The sequence below is a fragment of the Hippichthys cyanospilos genome, chromosome 8 (assembly GCF_059441005.1).
Source record: "Hippichthys cyanospilos isolate Australia breed blue-spotted pipefish chromosome 8, RoL_Hcya_1.0, whole genome shotgun sequence".
Lineage (NCBI taxonomy): Eukaryota > Metazoa > Chordata > Actinopteri > Syngnathiformes > Syngnathidae > Hippichthys > Hippichthys cyanospilos.
In genome coordinates this window covers 9,180,674-9,201,719 of record NC_142376.1, presented here as the reverse complement: position 1 = coordinate 9,201,719, position 21,046 = coordinate 9,180,674, and the positions used below count along the sequence as shown (strand labels likewise).

The window sequence follows — 21,046 nt, the reverse complement described above, 5'->3', positions numbered from 1 at the left end:
ATTTATATGCATGTGAGTAATGTGTGTATGTGAATTAATTTGGACTTCGCATACATGGTTTTGTAATTCATCTTGTTTTGCTGTATTATAGTTTGTGGTCATATCTGTGTTGTGTTGATTATGGACCATTTGCTATCTGTTCTGTATTACAATTTGTTCCAGGTTAGCTTAGTTATTTCACGTGTGCGCGAGAGAGTGAGGATAGGTGGGTGTGAGGTTACGCAGAAGAAGACATGCCTGAACGCTATTCCTGTTGAGGATCTATTTAGTCGGAAGACGGCAGAATATTTATCACGGTTTCAGTGTGACTGAAACCGGTGATAGGGAAAAGCCACTTTTAATGCTTACACATTCACCATACTGCGACGGTCACAATCCAACTGTAAGCAGCGGAGTGAAACGTTGCATTTAAAATTTGGCGTGTGGCTTTGGTGCTTTACTTGAATTTGCAAAATCTGACATGACTGCTTTCAGTGAGGGTTGGGCGGTTACATTTCCTCCATTGTTTGTGTGTCCTGCTGTGCAGGCTTGACATTCCATAACTGTCTAAGTGGTGACGTCATGGCACAGTGCGCCTCCGATGTAGTATGAAAGCAGACAGGAAGTGCATTGATATATTTTATCTATATCGATTTAGTGGCATTTCAAATCGAAGTAAATGAGAATCCTGAGTCTTATGTGAATCCATTTTTTGGCACATTCGTAGTCACTCTGTTTACCTGTGGGAGAGCTTGACGTGAGAGCCTGTAGAATGGAGTCTGCTTGTAAAGTTGCCATCATTTTTAGCATCAGTTCAGCCTGCTGCTCCAAGCCCACCTCTAACCTGGCATCCAGTGCTAAGAATACCAGATGGAGTCGATCAAAATAACAAATGCCAAGAAACAGAAAACATACACGTTCATAGCTGGAAAAAAAAAGAAGAAAATTTCTGTTAATTCACCTTGAGAAACTGAGACTGAAAGCCCCTGTGACCCGGGCTTCTCAACAGCGACTGGTGGTTTGGACACTGGGATACCAACGCCACCAATGTATGGTGTGTAACCATATGTGCCATAATCGGAACCCCAGTAGTCATACCACGTGCTGCTGATTGGCTGCAAATAAGACATAAAAAGGAAAGGGATGAGATACACAAGTTTTTTAAAAAAAAAAAAAAGGTTAGAAAAGCATTGCTTCTGAAGTAAAAAGCAACAGGAAACTTTCTCTTGTGACTGAAAATTCTGATTCCTGGTCTATCGCATGAGCAATCACAGGATGCCTACTGTAGGCTGAATGATTTTTGGGAAAAACAAAACAAAACAACAAAAAACCTGATTGCCACCCTACTCCCATAGTTACAAATTTAACTTCATATGATGCTACCATTTTGGAAAATAACCTTTTAACCATAACCATATTATTAGGAGGTACACATTGGGCGGCCACCATAACACAAGACACTCGCACGTACATGTACATGTTTATGCTAGATTTAGATCGAACAAGAAAAGCTATAAAAGTGACCAGTTAAATTGTAGCGTATGAGATTAGAAAATGGTTTATGTCTTTTTAAGTGGTTTATCGAATCGTGAGTATATTTCAAATGCAAACTAACATTCCGCTCAAGTAAAGCATCAGAAAACAATAAAAACAAGGAAAAACATGTTTGCCCATATTATCCACTATTGATCACTTTTTTCCTCTGTTTTGAGGTGTATTTTCCATTTTATTGTATTGTTTTGGTGACAGCATTAATGATTTTCATTGTTTCTGTCACAGGCGACAGACTATACTTTGTTATTTTGGGCATTTTACTTTTGGTTGGTCCTCAATTTTTTTCAAATGCTTCCTCAAAGGTCACGTGTTGAAAGATAATACACAAACTTATTTCACATTGAGAATGTAAGAGAAAACATGACAGAATATGATTTAGAAAACAAAAAAAAAACCTACCTTAAACACTTTTGCAGCAAGTGGATCTTTTTCCAGATCAATATCTAAAGGATCAATATCAACATCCATCAGGTCTTGTAGCAAGTCAAAGTCCATGTCTTTATCTTTTTCCAAAGATGACAGAGGTGGAGCACCTTTGAATAATGAAAACAATTTGCACTCTGATTGGGAAAATGACAATTAAGACAGTATAGAATTAACATGAGGAAAAAAAAAGTTGATACAGTATGCTCTCATAATAAAAGTCCCGTTAAACATAAGGATGGTGTGTGATATGTTGATAATAGATAGGGCATTTCTCCAAGTAGTACCTGCAATGATATCAGGCACAAGGGTTTCATCGATACTCTCTACCAAGGGGATTGGTGTCGGCTGAGGCAAAGAGTCATCTGGATCAACTCCAACTGATGAAGATGACGCTCCAGCCTCCTCAGTAACAGTGACTTCATCCATGACATCCAGAGAACCAGGCGACAGCAGTTCACCTGAAACAATACTGTTAACTACTTTTCCTCATCACCATGTGCTTCTTATTTTTTTCCCCCCATCAATCCATTTTAACACATGTTGTGTTAATTCTTTTTCAGTTTATTATCACCCTCTGCCACATTCATGTGTGCATACAAATTATGTCTATATTTGAAAACAGAGCACATTAAACAACACACCTGCCAGGATGTCCTGTAACATACAAGTGAGGGAATACTGAGCCCAGGCACCTCCCCAAGAGATATCGCCTCGATTGAAGTCTGTCCCCACGAGCAGGAGGAGTAGGCGCTCTAACTGCTGCTCAGACACCACTTCGGAAAGGTGGATTGTTGGTCTGGTGGCATTTGCTATTCTGGCAAGGACCTGATGGGGTGAGAAGTGTATTCAAAGGTAAGCAAAGAAATGTGTTCCTTTTTTAAATAAACATTCATATAATTATATTTTCAATTGTAGTAACTGACAATAAAACAACTCGTCAATTAATGCACTCAAATTTAAAACGATACCTTGCAGACAAAAAGTAGCAGGTCCGCATGACAGGTGAAGTCCATAGAGAGGAGGAAGAGGGCGAGCTTCTGTACTACAGAGATGCAACGTTCATGGGACAATGTAAAAGGCAGGGGCTCAATTTCTGGTGCTTCTTTGGCTGCTGTGGACTCTGTGTCCAATGTGGAGCGAGGCCATTCAGCCGTCCGCCGGAGACGGATAAGGTCTTTAAAGTGCTAGGAAAGCCAAAGAGTTTCAAACAGGTTAAGATAAATTCAATTCAAATTACTTAAATATCTTTGAACATTATTGTTTAATATGGTTTACTGTTTTTAAAATGCACACATTTTAAAATATTCTTTCTAGATTATTTAAAGCCTTTTGTTCGAGGATAATAATAAAAAAATAACCTACCTTGGATGTGGCTTGCTTGAGCTTGGCCTGCTCCACCAAGAGTTTGTAAGAGGAGCCTTTGTTGCTTTGGATTTTCTCCTTCTCAATCTGCTCGACTAAAGCTTTCTGTTTTGCTTTCAGTAGATTTAACTGCTAGAAGGAAAGGGGCACAATGGACACACTACAACGCATGAGTGCAAATGAAATCTAAATAATTGATTTTTGATTTGATTTTTGAAAAATATAAACATTACAATTAACGAACACACCATACAAATGATGGATTTTTACAAGAAATTAAATCAGAAATTATGTAAAAACGTCTAGGGGTAAAAAGAAAAAAAATCCCATATTTTAACTATGTCTAATTTGAAAAAATGAATAACGAAAGTGTAGGGAAAAACTGTAAACAAATGAGATACGTGTACCTGCTTGTGGTGGACAAGTTGTTTGCGAATCTTGCGGGAGTAGAGTCTGTCCAGGCTACTGCTGCCTTTAGCTGATCTGGTGGTGTTCTGGGACTGAAGACTGTTATTGATAAAGCTCCATTGAATACCTGAAAAATCATTTTTAAAATTGGCTCAAAAATCATTTGTAGAATCATCACTTGAAATAAAAATGCTTATGTGCAGTACCTGTAAGCGTTCTCTCCCTCTCTTTCCCTCCAATGTGTTTCTTCCCACCTGAAGCTTCATCTTCTATACTTGTGACATAGTCCAATAGTCTGGAAACAAGCATCACCACCCAGCTGATCATTGGGATGTCCAAAACACCTGGAATACAAGACACAATCAGGTTGAGTAAGCAAGCAAGATCAGATACTTGCTGAAGCCCGACGTTAACCAGTACCTTCAGTTCTGTGCTGTGGAGCAGCTTGTGGTTGCTGCAGAGGAGACAGCAAGCTGTCCAGAAGGTTGAGTAGACCCTCCAACACACCACTGTTGCTCAAGGATCTTTGGCCAAGGCAGGACAGGAGCATAAACACTCTGTGATAGAGAGAGTCAGAACAACTACGATGAAAACATGTTATTGTTTGAGGGCTGTTCCATGTTTCATGCTAACAAACATGTGAAAAGCTATAAATAATGTTATTCTCTAGTTTTTCATAAATACCTTTGAAGGAAATTCTACATTTACAGTACTGACAAGTTCATATTCATTCATGTTGTAAAATGACGAAGTGAAAAATCGCAAAATAACCCTCTCAAACTGAGCCGTACCAAAGCGAACCAAAAGATTAAACTTTAACACGATTCTTGAATCATACTGCACCCCGTTTTGACTCGTCTTTTATTCGAGAGTCACAATAGAAGTACAATGGTTCTCAACTGTTTTCAAATGATATACCATATGTGAAGTCCTGTGAAATACATGTCTGATTTGGTCAACTTTGGAACTACATTTGTAGTGGTATCTCACTAATGGCAGTACAAAATTGTCTTTTATTGCTGGAAAACTGCATCATTAATGACAACGTGAATTGTATAAAACTTAAAATAAAAAAGGCATACGCTGCGCAGAGGAATCATAGTACAATTTAGCAATAAGTTGTTTCATATTCTGCTTAATTCACTCTTAATTTGAAAAGCAATACCTTACACTTCCTTTCATAGCATTAAAAAAACACACACACAAAAAAAACAACATTAAACTAGATTATCTGACACAAGCAGGAACAATGTTAAAAACTTATGTACCCCTTGAAGAGATGTCACACAACCCCGGAGCACACATACCCCCATTTGAGAACCACTGTAGTACTAGTATGTACACCATATTACACATGATCACTTTCTTTTATAACAACTCATGCGTTCAAACTAAATAGCAGCACCTTTTTGTCTTTTTGTAATGAGGTAGAAATGGTAGGTTTGCAAGTTACTGCCCTACCTGTCCTGGGGGAAGATGAGCAGCTGTTCAGAGTTGTAGAGCTCCTGCAATACGTTAGATAGGAACTGTCCCCACCAGCGTTCACCTCCACAGAGCTGTACCAAAAGCAGGCCAGCATGAAGACGGATTTTTGGTGTCCCACTGAGGCAAAGGTGTTTGAAGAGTTCCTCACAAGCCTGTGCGTGGAAAGTACTCTGGAGCACCGATGGCACCGAGTGGCCTGAAAAACAAAAGCAAAATTAAAATAAATATAAATAGGAAGAGTTGTAAGCTTGCCATCCAAAATTAATCCTTAGCTTGTTCCTCACCATTGTTAGAATGCAGGAGGCTAAGCAAAGTGTCCAGAAGGTAACGAATGATCGTTCTCAGCTGTTCCGTGGAGGAGTTGTGGACCAAGTCCTGATTCTCATGAGTCCTGGCTGTGGGTAGAGACTTTCGACTGGCACCAAGTGACACACGCAATCTTTGGACCGCATGGTGAGCCAGATTGAGTTGCAACTGAAGCTGGATGCAATCTTGGTAGGCTGAAAAAACCCGTTGGTCCTCCTCTACCACCTTGTCTGGCTTTCGTAAGAAGTATTGGGCATTGTTGGCACTGTTGAGGGGTGGCAGGTCAATGTTCTGTAGGAGGGTTTCCAACCGATGGCAAGCAAGATTGTACCTGTAATGAAGAAACAATTTCAGGCAAATTCATGAGGCATAACTCTCACACTTTTTCAATGTTAAGGTCACTTAACACACTTTAAGGTCAACTGTACAGACTGGAACCATGATTCATAATGTTATTTGTAAAGAAACTCCACACCATGAAAAAAAAAAAGAGGTAACCTTAGGAAAAACTTCTGTCAGTTTCTGGCAGTATCCATGGACAAAATGTACCAAAATGTGACTTTACAGGTTTCGACCGGATATAGTATACTAGAGTTGATGAATATAGTGTCTCACCTGCACTGAATATCTTCCTGTAATGCCATCATCATGGTCAAATGCTGATCCACATCAGGCTGACTGGCAGGTTCACTTTCTCCCCGCAGGGGATCATGCATAAGCTTAAGCTCACTCTCCCAGGGTAGAATATAAGTATGACCATAGTAAAAGCCCAGTGGAATCTTTGCACGAGCATTGGTACTGCCATAACGGCCAATCACAGTGATCTGAGTGTTGTGGAAGGGGGGGGGGGGGGGGGGGGGGGGGTATGAGATGTGATAAGCTGTACATATTGACAACAGACTTTCAACATTTTAAAAACAAAACGAAGCAAAACAAAAGGCAACCACAAAAAAAGAACATCAAATTAAAACTTCCATCGTAATCGATGGCTGTCTCAAACTATTCTGAAGAGGAAGAGTTCTGCCCAAATTACCAACAAAATGTTATGATTTCAATTTTACAAGTTCTTAAAACACGTTTTCAGTTACCAAAAAAGGATTTATATGAAAGCTTAAATGAATTAAAAATAGAAAAAGACACAGACCTTCATAAACCTGCAAACAGGTGGCGGCAGCAAATCATGTAGAATGAGGGAGTGAGTACTGATGTCAGTGGCAACCACCAGCCTGCGGCCATCCACCTCCTCACCTAGCGTCCAAATGTCAATGGAAAGAGAGGCCAGGTCGCTACAGGTTGGGATGAGCGCATCAGTCAGCAGGACGGGTCGACCAAAGTCCAGTGTTACAAAGCGCCGAGCACCTGGGAGGAGAGGAAAAGAGAGACTGGGAATACGTTAGTTGGCTTTACACAGTTTAAGGAAGCTGCAACAGTGCATTTTATACAAGAAAACCTCAATGACTCCGCAGTGAGAAGCTAATTCATTACCTATTTTGCCATTACAAGTGTAGGTTAGGCATACGGACTAATAAATTCTAATCATTAAAAGAGAATATTTGTTGATATCGTATTAAGAACAGAATGTGCTTTAAACCAGGGAGACACAAATGCCCCCAAATTTCAAATAAGATAAACAAAGACTCCAAATTGCAAATGAGACATAATGTACAAATCAAAAGCTTTTTTATTTTTTTGCCATTATGAAAAAAAGTACTGAATAGGCACACTAAAACACAACTGAATAATAGCATTGGAAAAAGCAACACTGCCCAGTGTAGAAAGACAAATAAATAAATAAATACATTTTAAAAAATAGCTCGTTGACACACTGAGCTGACAGAAACAAAATGTGTAATCAGGTGTGATGTACGGATGTGACGTACCGGAGTGCATGCGCTCTATGATGATCGACTGGTGCGGAGGAGGCTGCAGAAAGTGAGATGCCTGAGAAATAGCTAGAGCCAAACCACTACCCATGGGGCTCTGCTGAGGGAGGGGAAAAAAAACAAACAAAAAACAATTCACATAAATGCTTGCTTTGTTTTAAATATAAAAATACATTTATGTGTACATTAAAAAAAATTAAGTTAAGTAAAATGTATGCCTTCAGAAGAGTGTTACTAACTGGTTTGGTTTTTTGGGAGTTTTTGTGTGCAGCCAAGTTAACCGGTCCAGGGTCCATCATGGAGCCAGGGAAAAGATGAGCCAGCTCGGCGGTGAAGGCTGCAGACACAGCCTCATTCGGAGGTGTGAGGGGAGGTGTCATGAAAAGGGGTGTGGTCTTAGGTGTTGGCGGGATGACATCAGAGGGATGAATGAAGAAACCCGGGGCACCGGAGGAGTTGGAAGGCACTGAGTTGTGGATAGGACCCACACCAGAGGCAGCCGCGGCAGCAGCAGATGTTGTCTGATGCAGTTTGGCTTCAAGCTTGGCCTTCTGATTAAAGCACACACACACACACACACACCAATTTACTCAGGGTCGCCCTATTTTGAAATAAAGTATTTATCATTTATTCGAGTTGTAATAATTGTCTCATTTATTTGTGTATGTTCCTTGATGGATGGCATATAAAATGTATTTGCCAGTAGTTTTTTTTTTCTCAGATGTATTATTTTAGGCCTACAAAAGTGGCTGTGGTCTGACAATCACTATATATATATAAATGAATACGCAAATTGCAACAGGAAATTTGTTACTTTTCAATCATGCTGTATGGTGAAATCAACACATACCGAATTTATTACTCTTCATTTTTGTGTTATTAATTTATATTGAACAATCATCACTGATCTATAAGATATACATAGTCAATAATTAGGGGTGCAGAGTGAGTCTAAATCATTTTTTTTTCACCTGTTGCTGAAGTTTGAGCAGCTGTTGTTGCTTCTCCTGTAGAACTTGTAACTGCTGTTCGGCTGACACCATGGCATGAGACAGAGATTGCAGCGCCACTTGCGCTGCTGAACTTAGAGCTGTAGAAGCTTCGCCAACTGTTCCAGTTGATAGGCCACCAACAGCAGGTGTAACGCCAAATGTACTCACTGAGGACCAACAACAACAAAAATATAGAATCAGATCATCTGGTGGGTATACTGTCTTAGCCAATGACATAGAAAATTAATCTAATTACCAGTGAACATGCTGGCATCATCACGTTCCACTCGAGTACCATCACTTGTAGCGATGCAAGAGAAGTGCAAAGGTTCCACCTCAAGGAGCCCCGTTAATGCTGTGAAGCTTCCCTCCGCTGTAGCACAACTATTTACTTTACCATTCCCTACAGAAAAAAACACCATTATTCATAGAATCCTGTAGTTAGGTTTCTAAATGAAAGACCTCTTCACAGGTTCATAGGTGAAGTCCACATGAACAAGACCTTGTCTGAGCACATTCTGTTACATTGCCTTTGCCAACGTATGAAATGAGAGCAAAATAAATACATGCTGGTATACATAACTGGTATCAAGAACATCTTAGGTGCCTTTTATCATGATCATAATTTCAGCACAATACCTTATAAAAAGTGTATTTCTTTTACCTGAGAGAATGTCAGAGAGGTCAATCTCATCTGACTGGACCCCAATGCTGCTATTGAAGGCATTCTTACAAGAGGAACCACTGACTTCCAGGTCAAAGAGCACAGGATCAAAAGGGGAGCTGTATAATCCATACCTGGGAATGAATGAATGAATGAATGAATGAATAGACAAAACAAGTAGAGTCAAGACACAAGTCAAAGATTACGACAGTAACGCAGGTTAAAAAAAGTGGCTTGGTCAGCAAAGTGGGACAGAATTACTGATATGAGATGTTCAATACTTTCTCAAGACCATGTTTTAACAATAATAAGCAAGAAGTGACTAAATGGAAAATACCTTGTCTGCAGTAGTGCCTCCATTGGGGTGAGTCGGTCTTGCAGCTGTCTTGAGATGGCTGTGAGTAGGGAAGCGCATGCAGTGCTGCAACCTGCCAAGTCCTCTTCCTTTACATAGTTGAGCAAAACAAAGTACCAGAACACTGAGCCTGCAATAAAACATTCAAAGATAAAGTACAATGAGACAGGGGGACACTTCAGAGTGTTGTACTGTGCCGCTGTTCAGCTATATACCGCCTGTTGCTGCAGCAGGCAAGTATGGCATATTGTCCAGCAGAGCCTTCAGAAGACTTGTGACAAAACCTTGTTGACTGGGATCACCTTTTCCATTGCTTCAGCAAAAGGAAAACAAATAAGATGACATTAACCCACAAGAAAAGGACAAGAAGCTCATCAATAAAGAAGTCAACATTCGACAAAGTCTCTAACCTGATGCAAAGTGCAAGAAAGCGTGCACACTTGTGAGCTATGCTCCGTCCAGCCTCAAAGAAACAAACTGCAACAATATCCATCAGCCGCAATCTGGTTTTGGCCAAAAGCCCATCCTTTCCTTCTCGTAAGCTGAAAAAAGTTACGAGGATATAAGAACAGTACTTATGAAATTCATTCAGTACAGTGGATAGTCAACACACCACCTGTTGACAAACCACAACAATATTGCAATGGCAAGGTCTATCAATTTGGTTTGTTGTATACTGAAGAAATGTTGGGTTTCAAATCAAAAGATGAATATGATATAAAATACTCCAAGTCCAGCTTTTATTTCATGGTATTTACATCTAGCGGTTCCATTTTAGAGGAAGCGGTATGGAGAGGGGGGGAAATTCAAGCCAGGTCGCTTCTAACACAAACATGGACATGGTCATAGCTTACTCATACCTGCATGGTCCATTAGAAAAAACACCAGCCAGCCAGCACAAGATGTCCAGAATAAGGCCTTGGGCATGTTCTGTGGAGAGGCCACCCTCTGTCCGCTGGCACAGCGCATCCAGGAGCTTCTCATGGAAGTCTGGAAACTGTAGCATTGCACAACGCTGGACCCTTGAACAGAAACGGAAGCCCTATTTAAATATAACTTGACAGTTAAAATGTTTATACAAAGCACTTCTATACTAAAAGCCAATTAGAGAGTGGCCATCTCTCAACCGAGAAGCTGTGGATTCAATACCTGACCGTTGTGACCATGAGCAAGACTTTGAATACCTACAGTAGAAAAATGCTCTACACTGTAATTGAAAGTCAATCTACTGTATCATTTACTAAGACGACAGCAAACACTTGACCAACAATATCTCACGATTTCAATCCTTCATTTAGGATGTCATCAGAATAAGTGGCCACTGAGCTTTGAATGTCATTCAGTGGCTTATGACAGAGATCAGGCAAAGAAAAGTCTAACAGTGGATGTTACTGGAAATTAAAATAACAATTGTTCGTGTCTTTGTTTGAAAACAGGAAATTAGTTCACCAAAATATTGAAACTCTAACCCCATGGCATAGTTTCTGGATTTTTTTACGCTTCTGTGTTTAGTGACCCGAAATTGGTGTATCAATGCAGCAAGTCCTAGATAGGTTTAGCGATGTTCTGTTAAGCCAGGGGTCAGAAACCTTCAACAGTCAGTGCCATTTTACCTCTCTTTGGGAATAGATGTCTTTTTGAATCTTCTGACTGTTACAGATACTTCTTGCAGCAGGTCACAGCCTCTCAGGTTTTCCACTTTCTTGGAAGTTGCTTGACTATCTGGTTTAACTCCAGACACTTTGTCCTAAATAAAATAACACGTAGTGTTATTTGAGAAGTGACACAAAATATAAATTAACTTTACAACTCTATCATCTTCAAAAAGTGTCATCTGTGAAATTAATATGCACTCTTGTTAAGTAGCCACATTGTATGAAAAAGACTAACTTTTTAAAAGAAGTGTTCAAGTCAGTACCTTGGAGGCCTGAGCCCTCTGCAGCAGGGTGGACAACGAGTGCGATTTGGAGCACTGGGGTTTGGCACTGGGCATTCTCACAACAGGTCGGGGGCTGTCCTCCATGTTCTTCTCATTCGCTGCTTTGATATGAACCAAGAAGGAGCGGTACTTTCCACCAGCCATGCCTAAAGACAAGGTCAAAACTGGACTGAAAAACCAATGGATACACTCAAATTTCTGTGTGGCTTCCATAAATCCTTATTGGGTTCAAGTCTTGTTTTATAAAAGGTTAGCCTTTTTATACCTTTGATAAGCTTTGGGCTGGTGAGGCTGAGCATGCCAGCATGACCTGAGAGATCCAGCCCACTGGCAAGCCACACTGGTCCACACAAGATATCCTCCTTGTGCTCTTCCAAAAATGGACACAACATGGAGCCTGAAGAAAAATAACCAATAAATGCAAATGCACAGGCAAAGTTAAATTGCAATTCCAAGAACAAGTGTGATTCCAGTTCTTTGCCTCATTTTGAAGAAGTTGGATGTGTTATAATAGATGTGTACTTTTCTATTAACTTCCATTATTGTTATTATTAGCAGTCTGATCCCTGGCTACAGAAGTTGCCTGTAACTTTGGCTGGGAATACAAGCTCCAGCACACCAGCGATTCTAAAAAAAAAAAAAACTAACAGGTAAGTGTGTCTTGAATTCTTACCTGATGTGTCCTCTATATCCATAAGCTGGATGTCCTCGGTGAAGTCGTGTAACGAAGGCCGACCGTTCTTCTCCCCATTAGCATGTACAACATTGGAGAGGGGGAATGTGATCTGTCTATCAACAGCAGTCTCTGTCGAAGAAATAAATGAACTGTTAGGTGATCAATGAGCTGAAGGCTGCAATTGAATGAGTGTACAAAGTTGGAAGACTGTATAAACCCAAATGAGCCAAAAGAAAATGCCAAAGCCAGAAAATTGTGTTATTCAAATTAAAAAATGTATGAATTTCATAAACATGAAAATAGTTCAAACTATTTTTAAAAAAAAATATATAATCTAAGGTCTAATGACTGCTAATTATATTACATTGGGAGCACAGCTCAGATGGGGGCCGTCATGTTTCTTTTAGCTATGGAAAGCCGAAGGATAAAAACTTTGCGAACATAATTAAAGTCACGTTTTGGATGTCAGTTTACGTCTTGTGTGCAGGTGAGCGAGGTTTCTGGTTTGTATGCTAGTCGCAAATAAAACAAAGGAGGAAAAAGGTTTGTATAACAATCGTAAATAAAAGCTGAAGTAGAAGAAGAAAAGAGGACAATGATGATGAGGATGAAGAAGAGGAGAAAGAGAAGGATTCTGTTCCACGCAAGAAAGTATCACCACAAGGCACGACAATCGGTTGGGCGTTAGGATGACTACAGTTTATCGCTGCATCACCCAAGTTCACGATCGGATTACACTAAATCTCCAATACTGCACCTTTAAAAGAGGTCAAGTCAAAAATTGTCTTTGCAATTATGTTATGAGCAGTTATGGGCAACACTGTGCTGTGATTAAATAATTTCCTACCATTGACAACTATAGATTTAAAAGATTCATTTTTACAGGGCAGTGAAGTAGCCATTGATAGCTATATCAGCTAAAATCCTTTTAAATGGGGTGGCAATAAATGAATGAATAAATATTGCTTATGGGAACATGATTTTGTCCGTTTTGCAAGTTGCTGTTGACTGAATATGAATATTGAATATGACAACTGACAAACATATGGCATCTGACTTCAAATTTAACTAATACATTCCTTTAATTTTGCAAAATGAGTAAATAACCAAGAAAGTCTAGCATTACAAATATGTCCTTACCATTGACCTTTCCCAGGCCAGGGGCTTTATTCTTCAATAAAGTGATCTGGATCTGAGGAATGTTGACAATGTTGGCATTCAGGACAAACTTGAAGTCCACATGCCCAACCATGCAGGCCTTGGGGAGCACCAGTTCAAAGACATGCTCATCCCAGCTGGAACTATACAAACAACATACAAACACCATTGCATCACCTGCTTAATAATTATTTCTAAAGAACCAAGTTACTACAGTCCAAACCTGTCACTCTGAAGCTTCCAAGTGCGGGTGTGCTGCGCTGCATCTCCATGGTGCTGCTGGTGAAGATGCTGTGGATGGCGTCGCTGTTGCTGCTCTTGCTGTACCTCTACCCAGCATGGCGGAACAGTGGCTGAGAAGCGGGGAGTCAACGTCTCAAAGCGCGTCAGCTCCACCAGTGACATGAGGCGCTCTGTGGTCAGAGGTTGGTCCACCAGGAGTTCTATTCCTGTGCAATATTTAAGCATGTGTGGAAAGTCAGATTTTGGGGGGGCTAAATTTAATATCTAACTTTTACCTGAGATCCCAGGACTAGAAGGACTGGAGGAAGGCCTTGCCCACTCCAGCAACAATTCAGCCCCTTTAGAAATGGGGCCATCAATAAACATGTCTCCATCATCTATATCATCACAAACCCCTCCAATTTGAAGGAAATGAAGCTCTCCACCTGTAAAGACAGATTACAGTATAATGATATAGAAGTGAAATATTTGACAATCATTTAGACACCTTGTTTGGTTAAAGTTGTACAAATTCTCTAAATTTCTGCTGCACAGCAGTCTTTATGTCCACCAAATACAAATTTTGATAAACATTTAGACACCTTGTTTATTAAAGTTGTACAAATTCTCTAAATTTCTGCTGCACAGCAGTCTTTACGTCCATCAAATACAATTACAACATTTGGCTGTTTTTACTGTGCGAGTGCAGGCTCTTTCAGTGTGTACAAGCTGCTTCCATGCAACATTCAATGTAGAGTCAGAAAACTTAATGCAATTGAAATACTCATTTAATTCAACAAACAGCTAGCTAGCTGCTAGCAGCAAGTTCGCAAACGCCAACAGCATATTGGCTGATGGCTGTTTTCTTGCATTGCGTTTTTAATTTCTTTTTGGTGTACATAGGCTAATTCAATTTTTGTATTTTACACAAGGTTTGAAAGTGAAAGAAAGTATCCTCCCTTATATTGCACTTACATTTTAGTTCATGTCTTATTTGACATTTCAAGTGGAATGTTTTTTTCTTTTTTTAATAGGCAAAAGTGTTTTATTAAAAAAAATGCTCATCTGGAAAATGATCAAATAACTGATTGAACTGACTTTGTTTTCATCTGTTGCTCCCCTAATAATGGCAAAATTTATAAATCTTTTTGGGGGTGTTTATCCGTGGATTTTTGGGTGGATGGATGAGTATAGAACCACTATGCAGAAATAACACCTTATCAATTGCATTCTAACACAAACAAGATTGGCCAGGGTCAGCAGTGAGGTGGGTGAAACTGAAACACTTACCTTTAGTACATGCACAAAGGCGGTCAGTCCCAGAGCAAAAAGTTACAGAAACAAAGGGGTCTATCTCTTCCACTACTCCCTCTTTCTTAGGTGGTTCCACCTTGGTTAGAATCTCCAAAGTGGAAAGGTCCAGGATCATAATACACCCACCCTGTGTAGTCACGACTAAGTGGCCTAGGCCTGTCACCTCTTGCTTCTTGGACTCTTTATGATTGGCGGAGGGACTGGTAGCAGTGGCACTGCTGCTACTTGTGGCAGTTCCACACGCAGTACGAGTCAAAGACGCAGCAGAGCCTGCTATGCCAATTCCGAACCGTGATGTGCCATTTTTTGAACCAGAGGGAGCCTCCTCCGGAGTCTCTTCACTGTCATCTTCCCTACTATCAAGCACATCTGGAGGAAGCAGTATAAGGGATGTAATTGCATCACAAGGCTGACATATTTGCTGCACCTTAACAGGTTCCTCATCCAAGGTCACAATACGAGTAGAATAGTTGAGTTTATAGAGAGCAAGATAACCTCCGCCACTCGGGCGGGTCTGCTGTTGGTCCCCTGAAGGAAGGATGAAGGCTGACTGAGGAGGTGTGTCCTCTTGGTGGTTTCCTTCCACTCCATTAGCAACTGGATGTCGGGTGTCCCCCTTCTGCTGGTTGCACAGGGCAGAGTGCAGGCGGTTGAGATTGTTCAGAGCTTCCACTTGGTTAGCCGCACTCAAAGATTCCGCATTGCATGGCTGAAGCCCGACTAAAAGGTGTACACCATCCCAGCATGGTGTAATTGAGTCCACACAAAGATTCTCCTCTTCCAGCTGTTTGGGCAACCTCAAACACTGTACTAGTGTTCCAGGTCGAGGAGGTGCAGAAGAAGTCGCAGCAGCTAACGTGTTCCATTTGTCCATCTGACCTTCAAAGCCAGCCAGGTTTGTTGCAGAGTCAGCAAACTGTTGAATGTAAGTGATGGGAGGATCCTGGAGAAGGAGCTGCTCGTGTGAGTCAAACTCCATCTCGATAATTTGCGGCACAGTGAAGCTCTCGTCGTGGAGACCCTTGCTCATTAGATTGTTCATCTGAGCAAACACCTGCCCTGAGGTCTTGTCATCTGTCTCTCTGATACTGTATAGTAACAAGACGGGTATAGTCCTGTGGATAGATGACGCAGAGGAGGGACTTGGAGGATGAGAACTGAGCAAGTTAGAAAAGCACTGTTCCTGGGAAGCAGTCTGGAAATTACTCGTGTCGATTTCCATGGGACCTTGGTCCTGGACAGGTCCTACTTGGAAGGGCTCAGTGCCCTGAGTTCTACAAAGACTATCAGACACCCTACGAGCTGAAGACGGGACTGTGGGGTGAGAGCCAGCAGTTGAGTTGCTAAATGCTGTGCGGTAACTGAGCAGGCCTCCGGCCAGCAAGCAGGGGAAAGGAATGTTGTGCTGCTCGGGGACCTTTTCCTTTGCTTTAGCCTGGTTGTGGGCCTTGGCTTGATTCAGTGAGGGATTGGCACCCAGCTCCTCCAAGTCTTTGACAGTGTCTTCCAACACACTGGCCACCACCTCCCACTGCAGTTTCTCTGGTTGCTGAAGCACACTGAGCGCTGTCACTCCTAAGCTCACGTCCATGCTCTCCCACTGGGATGGTTGGCCTGTAACAGAGGCAAAGTTATTTAGAAATAAATTGTATAGAAACAACTTTAGTTAGATTAATAATGTCAAAATTGAGCGAACCGGCAGATGAAGCGAAAAACAATAACAAGGACAAAATCCGCTGTGAGAGCAATGTACCTGTTACTGACTCGGAACGTGAATGCTCCTCGCTGTCTGAATCTTCCAACTGGTCATCACTTTGAGAAAATTAATAAACAAATAGTGGTCAGAAAATAGCCAAAATACAATGATGGAACCAGCACAAAAAAATAAGCAAATGTCTCTAAATTGTTACGGAAAATCATTGCATAGTTTTTGACGTTGTTTTCTATCCGGTTTGCACTTATTATATTGGTACTTACTAAATATACACAAATTCAAAGACTATCTTTGAAGCAGGCCGATAACCAATATTAGAAGCTGATGTTCATTTTCATTTGTTGTGAACGTATTTCAAACACAAATAAAAGGCTTAAAGTGTTCCCAGCATCAGAAGAATCTCAAAGTTAACTGAAACTATCGTTAAATTCATTTATCAGTTGCTAGATTAAAAAAAAAAAAAAAAAGGCACATGCCAATATTTGTAAAGAAGCAAAAAATCTGCGCTAATAATCAGTCCAACCAATGATCGGTTCATATTTCCTGATAATCCCATTCAATACAAAGTAGAAGGCATTTTGAGGCTTAGAAGTTGATGACGTCGTGGAGACATGTTCATCTTAGATGGCAGGCACAATTTTCAAAGCAGCCTCATGGGCGAGGAGTTTTTGTTCTCCAAAAAAAAAAAAAAAACCTGGATGCCCACTGCCTTCAACTTAACATATGACCAAGCGAGAAACATGTTCCAGCAGAGCCGCTAAAAGTGAAAACTGGCAACTATTGACTATTCATACACGGTAAGAAATTATGCATGATGTTAACTGAGTATCAAACATATGAGCACAATTTATTTAAGATTTTGTGTTAAAATTTAAAAAAATTAAAATTAAAAAAAAAAAATCAGTAGCCTTCAGAAAATGCAAGTTGGGTTTTCTTGTCTTCAACAGTCATTGAGATACTAGGTAACGTAAAGTGTGACGCACTCTTGCAATAACTTGCAAAATGTAACCTAAAAAGTCTGTCTAGAAATTTGTCTGGAAATAAGAACAATACGAAAGCCAATAAGGGTCACAGAATAGATTGTGGCCAACGTTGACAGTTACATGGTATAAATAATGCTTACCTATATATGAAAGCCAACAAGGGTCACAGAATAGCTTGTGGCCAACGTTGACAGTTACATGGTATAAATAAGGCTTACCTATCTCCCTCAAGCTTGGGCAGGTCTGAGCATGAGGAAGATTCCTCGAGCCAAGCCAAAGTGGGTCTCCGAGACTCGGTCAGCGTTTGCTGAGGGTGCTCACCACCACACAGGATCAACTGCCTCAGGATGGCCGGATCATATGGATTAATGTCAAACTTCAGGTGAACCTGTTTGTAATAAAACACGCATAAGTTCAATAGTACAATTTTTTGACTGAAACTTATACATGGTAGCGCTCGGATGATATGATATGTAATCTGACCTTCATCATTTTGGAGACATCCCAAATACAGATCTTGCCTCTCTTTGTTGCAACAGCCAAGAACTGTGGGCAGCTGCCAAAGCCATAGCAGGCAATTTTGTCTGAGCAGTCGGGACTGTTGGGAAACTGAGCAGGACTTGTTGCTAGTGTCACTGACAGGGGAACGTTTTGCGTGTGCTCACCCTTTACAAATGGACAATTAGGGGAGTGTCGCTCATGTTCAGACCTAAGGATGGTGGACAAAATGCTCAATAGCATATATAGATACATTGTCTTTTGTTTATGTAAATATATATGTTAATGTATAGAACACTTCAACACAATGACATGGCCAAATAAATTCTGCATTCAACAGTATTTACTCACCAAGGCTCATCCGTTGGTTCCCAACATACCAGACATACACTACAGGTGAAACACATGGCTCTGTCATCCCCTGATGAAGCAGGCTATGGAAAAAACAAAGGGATTTGATGTTGTTAGTGTATTCCAGCATGTTTTCTCCTCATGTTAAATATACTTTAAAAGCCACTATCATTTTGTACTGGCATCAAAAACCACCATCTATTAAAATTTGAACAAAAGACAGTTCAGCAAAGGTGAAAGTAAAATATAGTAATATTTGAACCCACCTGGTGGTAAAACCCTGCCTGTGCCATTGGATCAGGTTGAGCCCACCTGTATCCAGCATGTGGCCATGATGTAAACGTCTCCCTCCGGTTGGCCTCACTGTACATTAAAGATCTACCAGTGACAAAGAGAATCACAATCAAATCTTAATCGGGAAATGTGGCAACATATACTACAATTATGGGCTGGGTACAACTTAGCACCACAAGTAAGTAGAATGCACGCTAATCAGCGTTAGCAATATTAGCTTACTCCTTCGATGGACTGTACCGCAAAATCCTCACCGAGCAACTACAACATGAGACCAAAACTATGCAAGTTAGCTTTACATTGTAATATTCAACATAACATGACCCAACTACTGTATGAGTCATATTACTTTAATCATTGAGAATATAAGGAGAGCAACATCAATGTTTGAGCTCAGCCACATCGGGAGTGAGAATGGCATCGGGAGTGAGAATGGCAGATGTACACATGCGTACCATGATGTCACCACACAATTACCGAAGCACATACGCCAGTTCTCACATCATAAATTCATATGTACAAATAAATAAATATTCTTAATACTAATAATAACAGAAATGCATTGGAAGATCAAAGGTGGATTATATATAATGTGTTAAATATGTGCATCTGCAGTTAGCTTCTGTTGTTTGTGCCTGTAGGTGTAAGTTTTTTAAATATTTTTTGGCAATGCCACACCATATCATGTGATCTTCCAAGAGTACTTTTGTGATGGGCTAGTCGACTGTTCTGTGTGCATTGAGTACCCCTGTATTGTTTAAAAAAAAAAAAAAATTCTTTGGTGATAAAAGTACTGCTAAATTCATCATTCATTCACTTATTTCTACTTACTGCTCATAATGTTCTTGTAATTTTAATATTGTGATACCGCAATATTTTTGCTCATAACTATCATATCCTCACACTCTAAGCTTAAAGGTTAGCCTAAGCTTAGCTGAAGTTTTTTGATGGATAATGGCTTTTGTAGATCTTGGTCTTACTGTGTGATAGTGCTGTGCTTTGTAAAGCGCCTTGGGTTCCGTGAAAGGTGCTATTTAAATGTAAGCATTATCGTTATTATTATCAGATTGCTCACCTATCTACAGAGCGTCCAGGCCCCACTCCAAGCTCAGGTCGGGCGCTTGACAAGAGGTAGGAAAGTCTGTCCATGATGGATGAGGCCACGGACAAGGCAGCAATGTTCTGGTTGATCTTCTTGAGCTCACTGACAATGGCACTAGCAACCAGCTTCAACACATGGTGAGGAAGTTGGAAGGTTACGGTCGCCCACTGAGAGGAAGAGAAGACAAAAGATGGAAAAATACTTATGATTATTGAAAAAATGCACATTATATGCAAATGCACTATATTAAAATGGAAGTCAAATTCCAAAACACAACGAGTAAATCAAATACCTTTACTTAAATTATCTTTTTTTCCCCAAAAGATACAAATAAAATAAAATGTGGCATGTGCCAACATGTGCTTTTCAGCAATGCAAAACCCAAGATGTTCCAACTGTTTTGTCTTACTTTATGGCCAACTTGAATGATATGGTAAATGTTTAACTGATATTAACTAATTTATTTCCATCTGAATCACGATGCCTAACAATGTAATTATCCCTCCAACTAGGTATCGGCCACTACCAGATTCTGACGATATGATAAACAAAAATATCAGTGTCAACAATAATACGGTATCAAAACTATAGCTCTGTTTTTTTTTTCTTTTTTCCATTGAACATGATCTATTTTGTTTTCAAACAAAATATTGAATATTTGGATTTTAACACCATGGTCAACCGTCAACCCAGTTATCATCCCATGTGTACCACCAACCGCTTTAAAAATGTTAAGTAAACGCTAAAGTATAGTGACTGGACATACTAGTGCCAAATAATAGTGAGCCTACACTTATTCAAAAGAAAAAAAAACTTCAATAGCATGAGTCAGAAACTGGAGCAGCACATGAAAAAAAACAGGATTTCTAGGGATTGTTCAGTTTTTATAAAGTTGTACCTCATAGATCATCGCATTATTATCATGGAATTAAGCAATTCTGGATTGGCAAGACAAACTTCATGCTGAACCCAAAACCTGTGACGCAACAGTAAGTGTAGGAAGTTGAGTGAATTTGCCAGACCAACCTTGGCCACTTTGTGACTGGCTGCTGTCTCATGTGAGGTATTCTTCAAGCCTTCTCTTAGCTGTACAATAAAGAGTTCGTAGCCCTTTGTGTTAGAAATGTCAATCTTCTCCAGGCAGGCTGACAGGAGATGTTGCGCCTAAGCAGACAAATACATGTATCGGTCAAAACAACGCAAACTTGATTTCTTATCTTCCAGAGTGTATTTAATATAACAAGGCACTTGGTTATGTAACAGTGTAATATAGGACATCAACGTGTTGGTTTGACAGAAGCCAAAAAAAAAGAAACAAAAAAGAGAGAGTCACACAAAATTTTATTTGTCCAATCTAAATGTTTAAGTAATTTCACTGGTC

At 40.2% G+C, this 21,046-nt stretch overlaps 1 protein-coding gene across 2 annotated transcripts in view; it reads right to left on the bottom strand.

Moving 5' to 3' along the window:
* The window catches only part of birc6 (baculoviral IAP repeat containing 6), a 61,341-nt gene that overhangs the window by 35,271 nt on the left and 5,024 nt on the right, over window positions 1-21,046 (bottom strand). The window contains exons 3-40 of one of the 2 annotated variants that reach the window (XM_088421158.1): window positions 20,692-20,829; window positions 19,639-19,832; window positions 18,536-18,647; window positions 18,270-18,352; window positions 17,904-18,129; window positions 17,639-17,808; window positions 16,477-16,535; window positions 14,700-16,337; window positions 13,706-13,855; window positions 13,411-13,636; window positions 13,170-13,330; window positions 12,027-12,158; window positions 11,619-11,750; window positions 11,333-11,499; window positions 11,028-11,161; window positions 10,275-10,436; window positions 9,825-9,956; window positions 9,630-9,727; window positions 9,397-9,544; window positions 9,060-9,193; window positions 8,652-8,798; window positions 8,375-8,562; window positions 7,643-7,954; window positions 7,401-7,503; window positions 6,665-6,879; window positions 6,136-6,344; window positions 5,499-5,851; window positions 5,191-5,410; window positions 4,150-4,286; window positions 3,936-4,073; window positions 3,729-3,856; window positions 3,322-3,453; window positions 2,928-3,143; window positions 2,601-2,784; window positions 2,244-2,417; window positions 1,933-2,093; window positions 941-1,094; window positions 720-836 (exon numbers count right to left, since the gene is read on the bottom strand). In XM_088421158.1, coding sequence (XP_088277284.1) covers window positions 720-836; window positions 941-1,094; window positions 1,933-2,093; window positions 2,244-2,417; window positions 2,601-2,784; window positions 2,928-3,143; window positions 3,322-3,453; window positions 3,729-3,856; window positions 3,936-4,073; window positions 4,150-4,286; window positions 5,191-5,410; window positions 5,499-5,851; window positions 6,136-6,344; window positions 6,665-6,879; window positions 7,401-7,503; window positions 7,643-7,954; window positions 8,375-8,562; window positions 8,652-8,798; window positions 9,060-9,193; window positions 9,397-9,544; window positions 9,630-9,727; window positions 9,825-9,956; window positions 10,275-10,436; window positions 11,028-11,161; window positions 11,333-11,499; window positions 11,619-11,750; window positions 12,027-12,158; window positions 13,170-13,330; window positions 13,411-13,636; window positions 13,706-13,855; window positions 14,700-16,337; window positions 16,477-16,535; window positions 17,639-17,808; window positions 17,904-18,129; window positions 18,270-18,352; window positions 18,536-18,647; window positions 19,639-19,832; window positions 20,692-20,829 — 7,684 coding nt within the window. The remainder of the gene's footprint in view (window positions 1-719; window positions 837-940; window positions 1,095-1,932; window positions 2,094-2,243; window positions 2,418-2,600; window positions 2,785-2,927; window positions 3,144-3,321; window positions 3,454-3,728; window positions 3,857-3,935; window positions 4,074-4,149; window positions 4,287-5,190; window positions 5,411-5,498; window positions 5,852-6,135; window positions 6,345-6,664; window positions 6,880-7,400; window positions 7,504-7,642; window positions 7,955-8,374; window positions 8,563-8,651; window positions 8,799-9,059; window positions 9,194-9,396; window positions 9,545-9,629; window positions 9,728-9,824; window positions 9,957-10,274; window positions 10,437-11,027; window positions 11,162-11,332; window positions 11,500-11,618; window positions 11,751-12,026; window positions 12,159-13,169; window positions 13,331-13,410; window positions 13,637-13,705; window positions 13,856-14,699; window positions 16,338-16,476; window positions 16,536-17,638; window positions 17,809-17,903; window positions 18,130-18,269; window positions 18,353-18,535; window positions 18,648-19,638; window positions 19,833-20,691; window positions 20,830-21,046) is intronic. The other variant, XM_088421159.1, reaches the window with a different exon arrangement.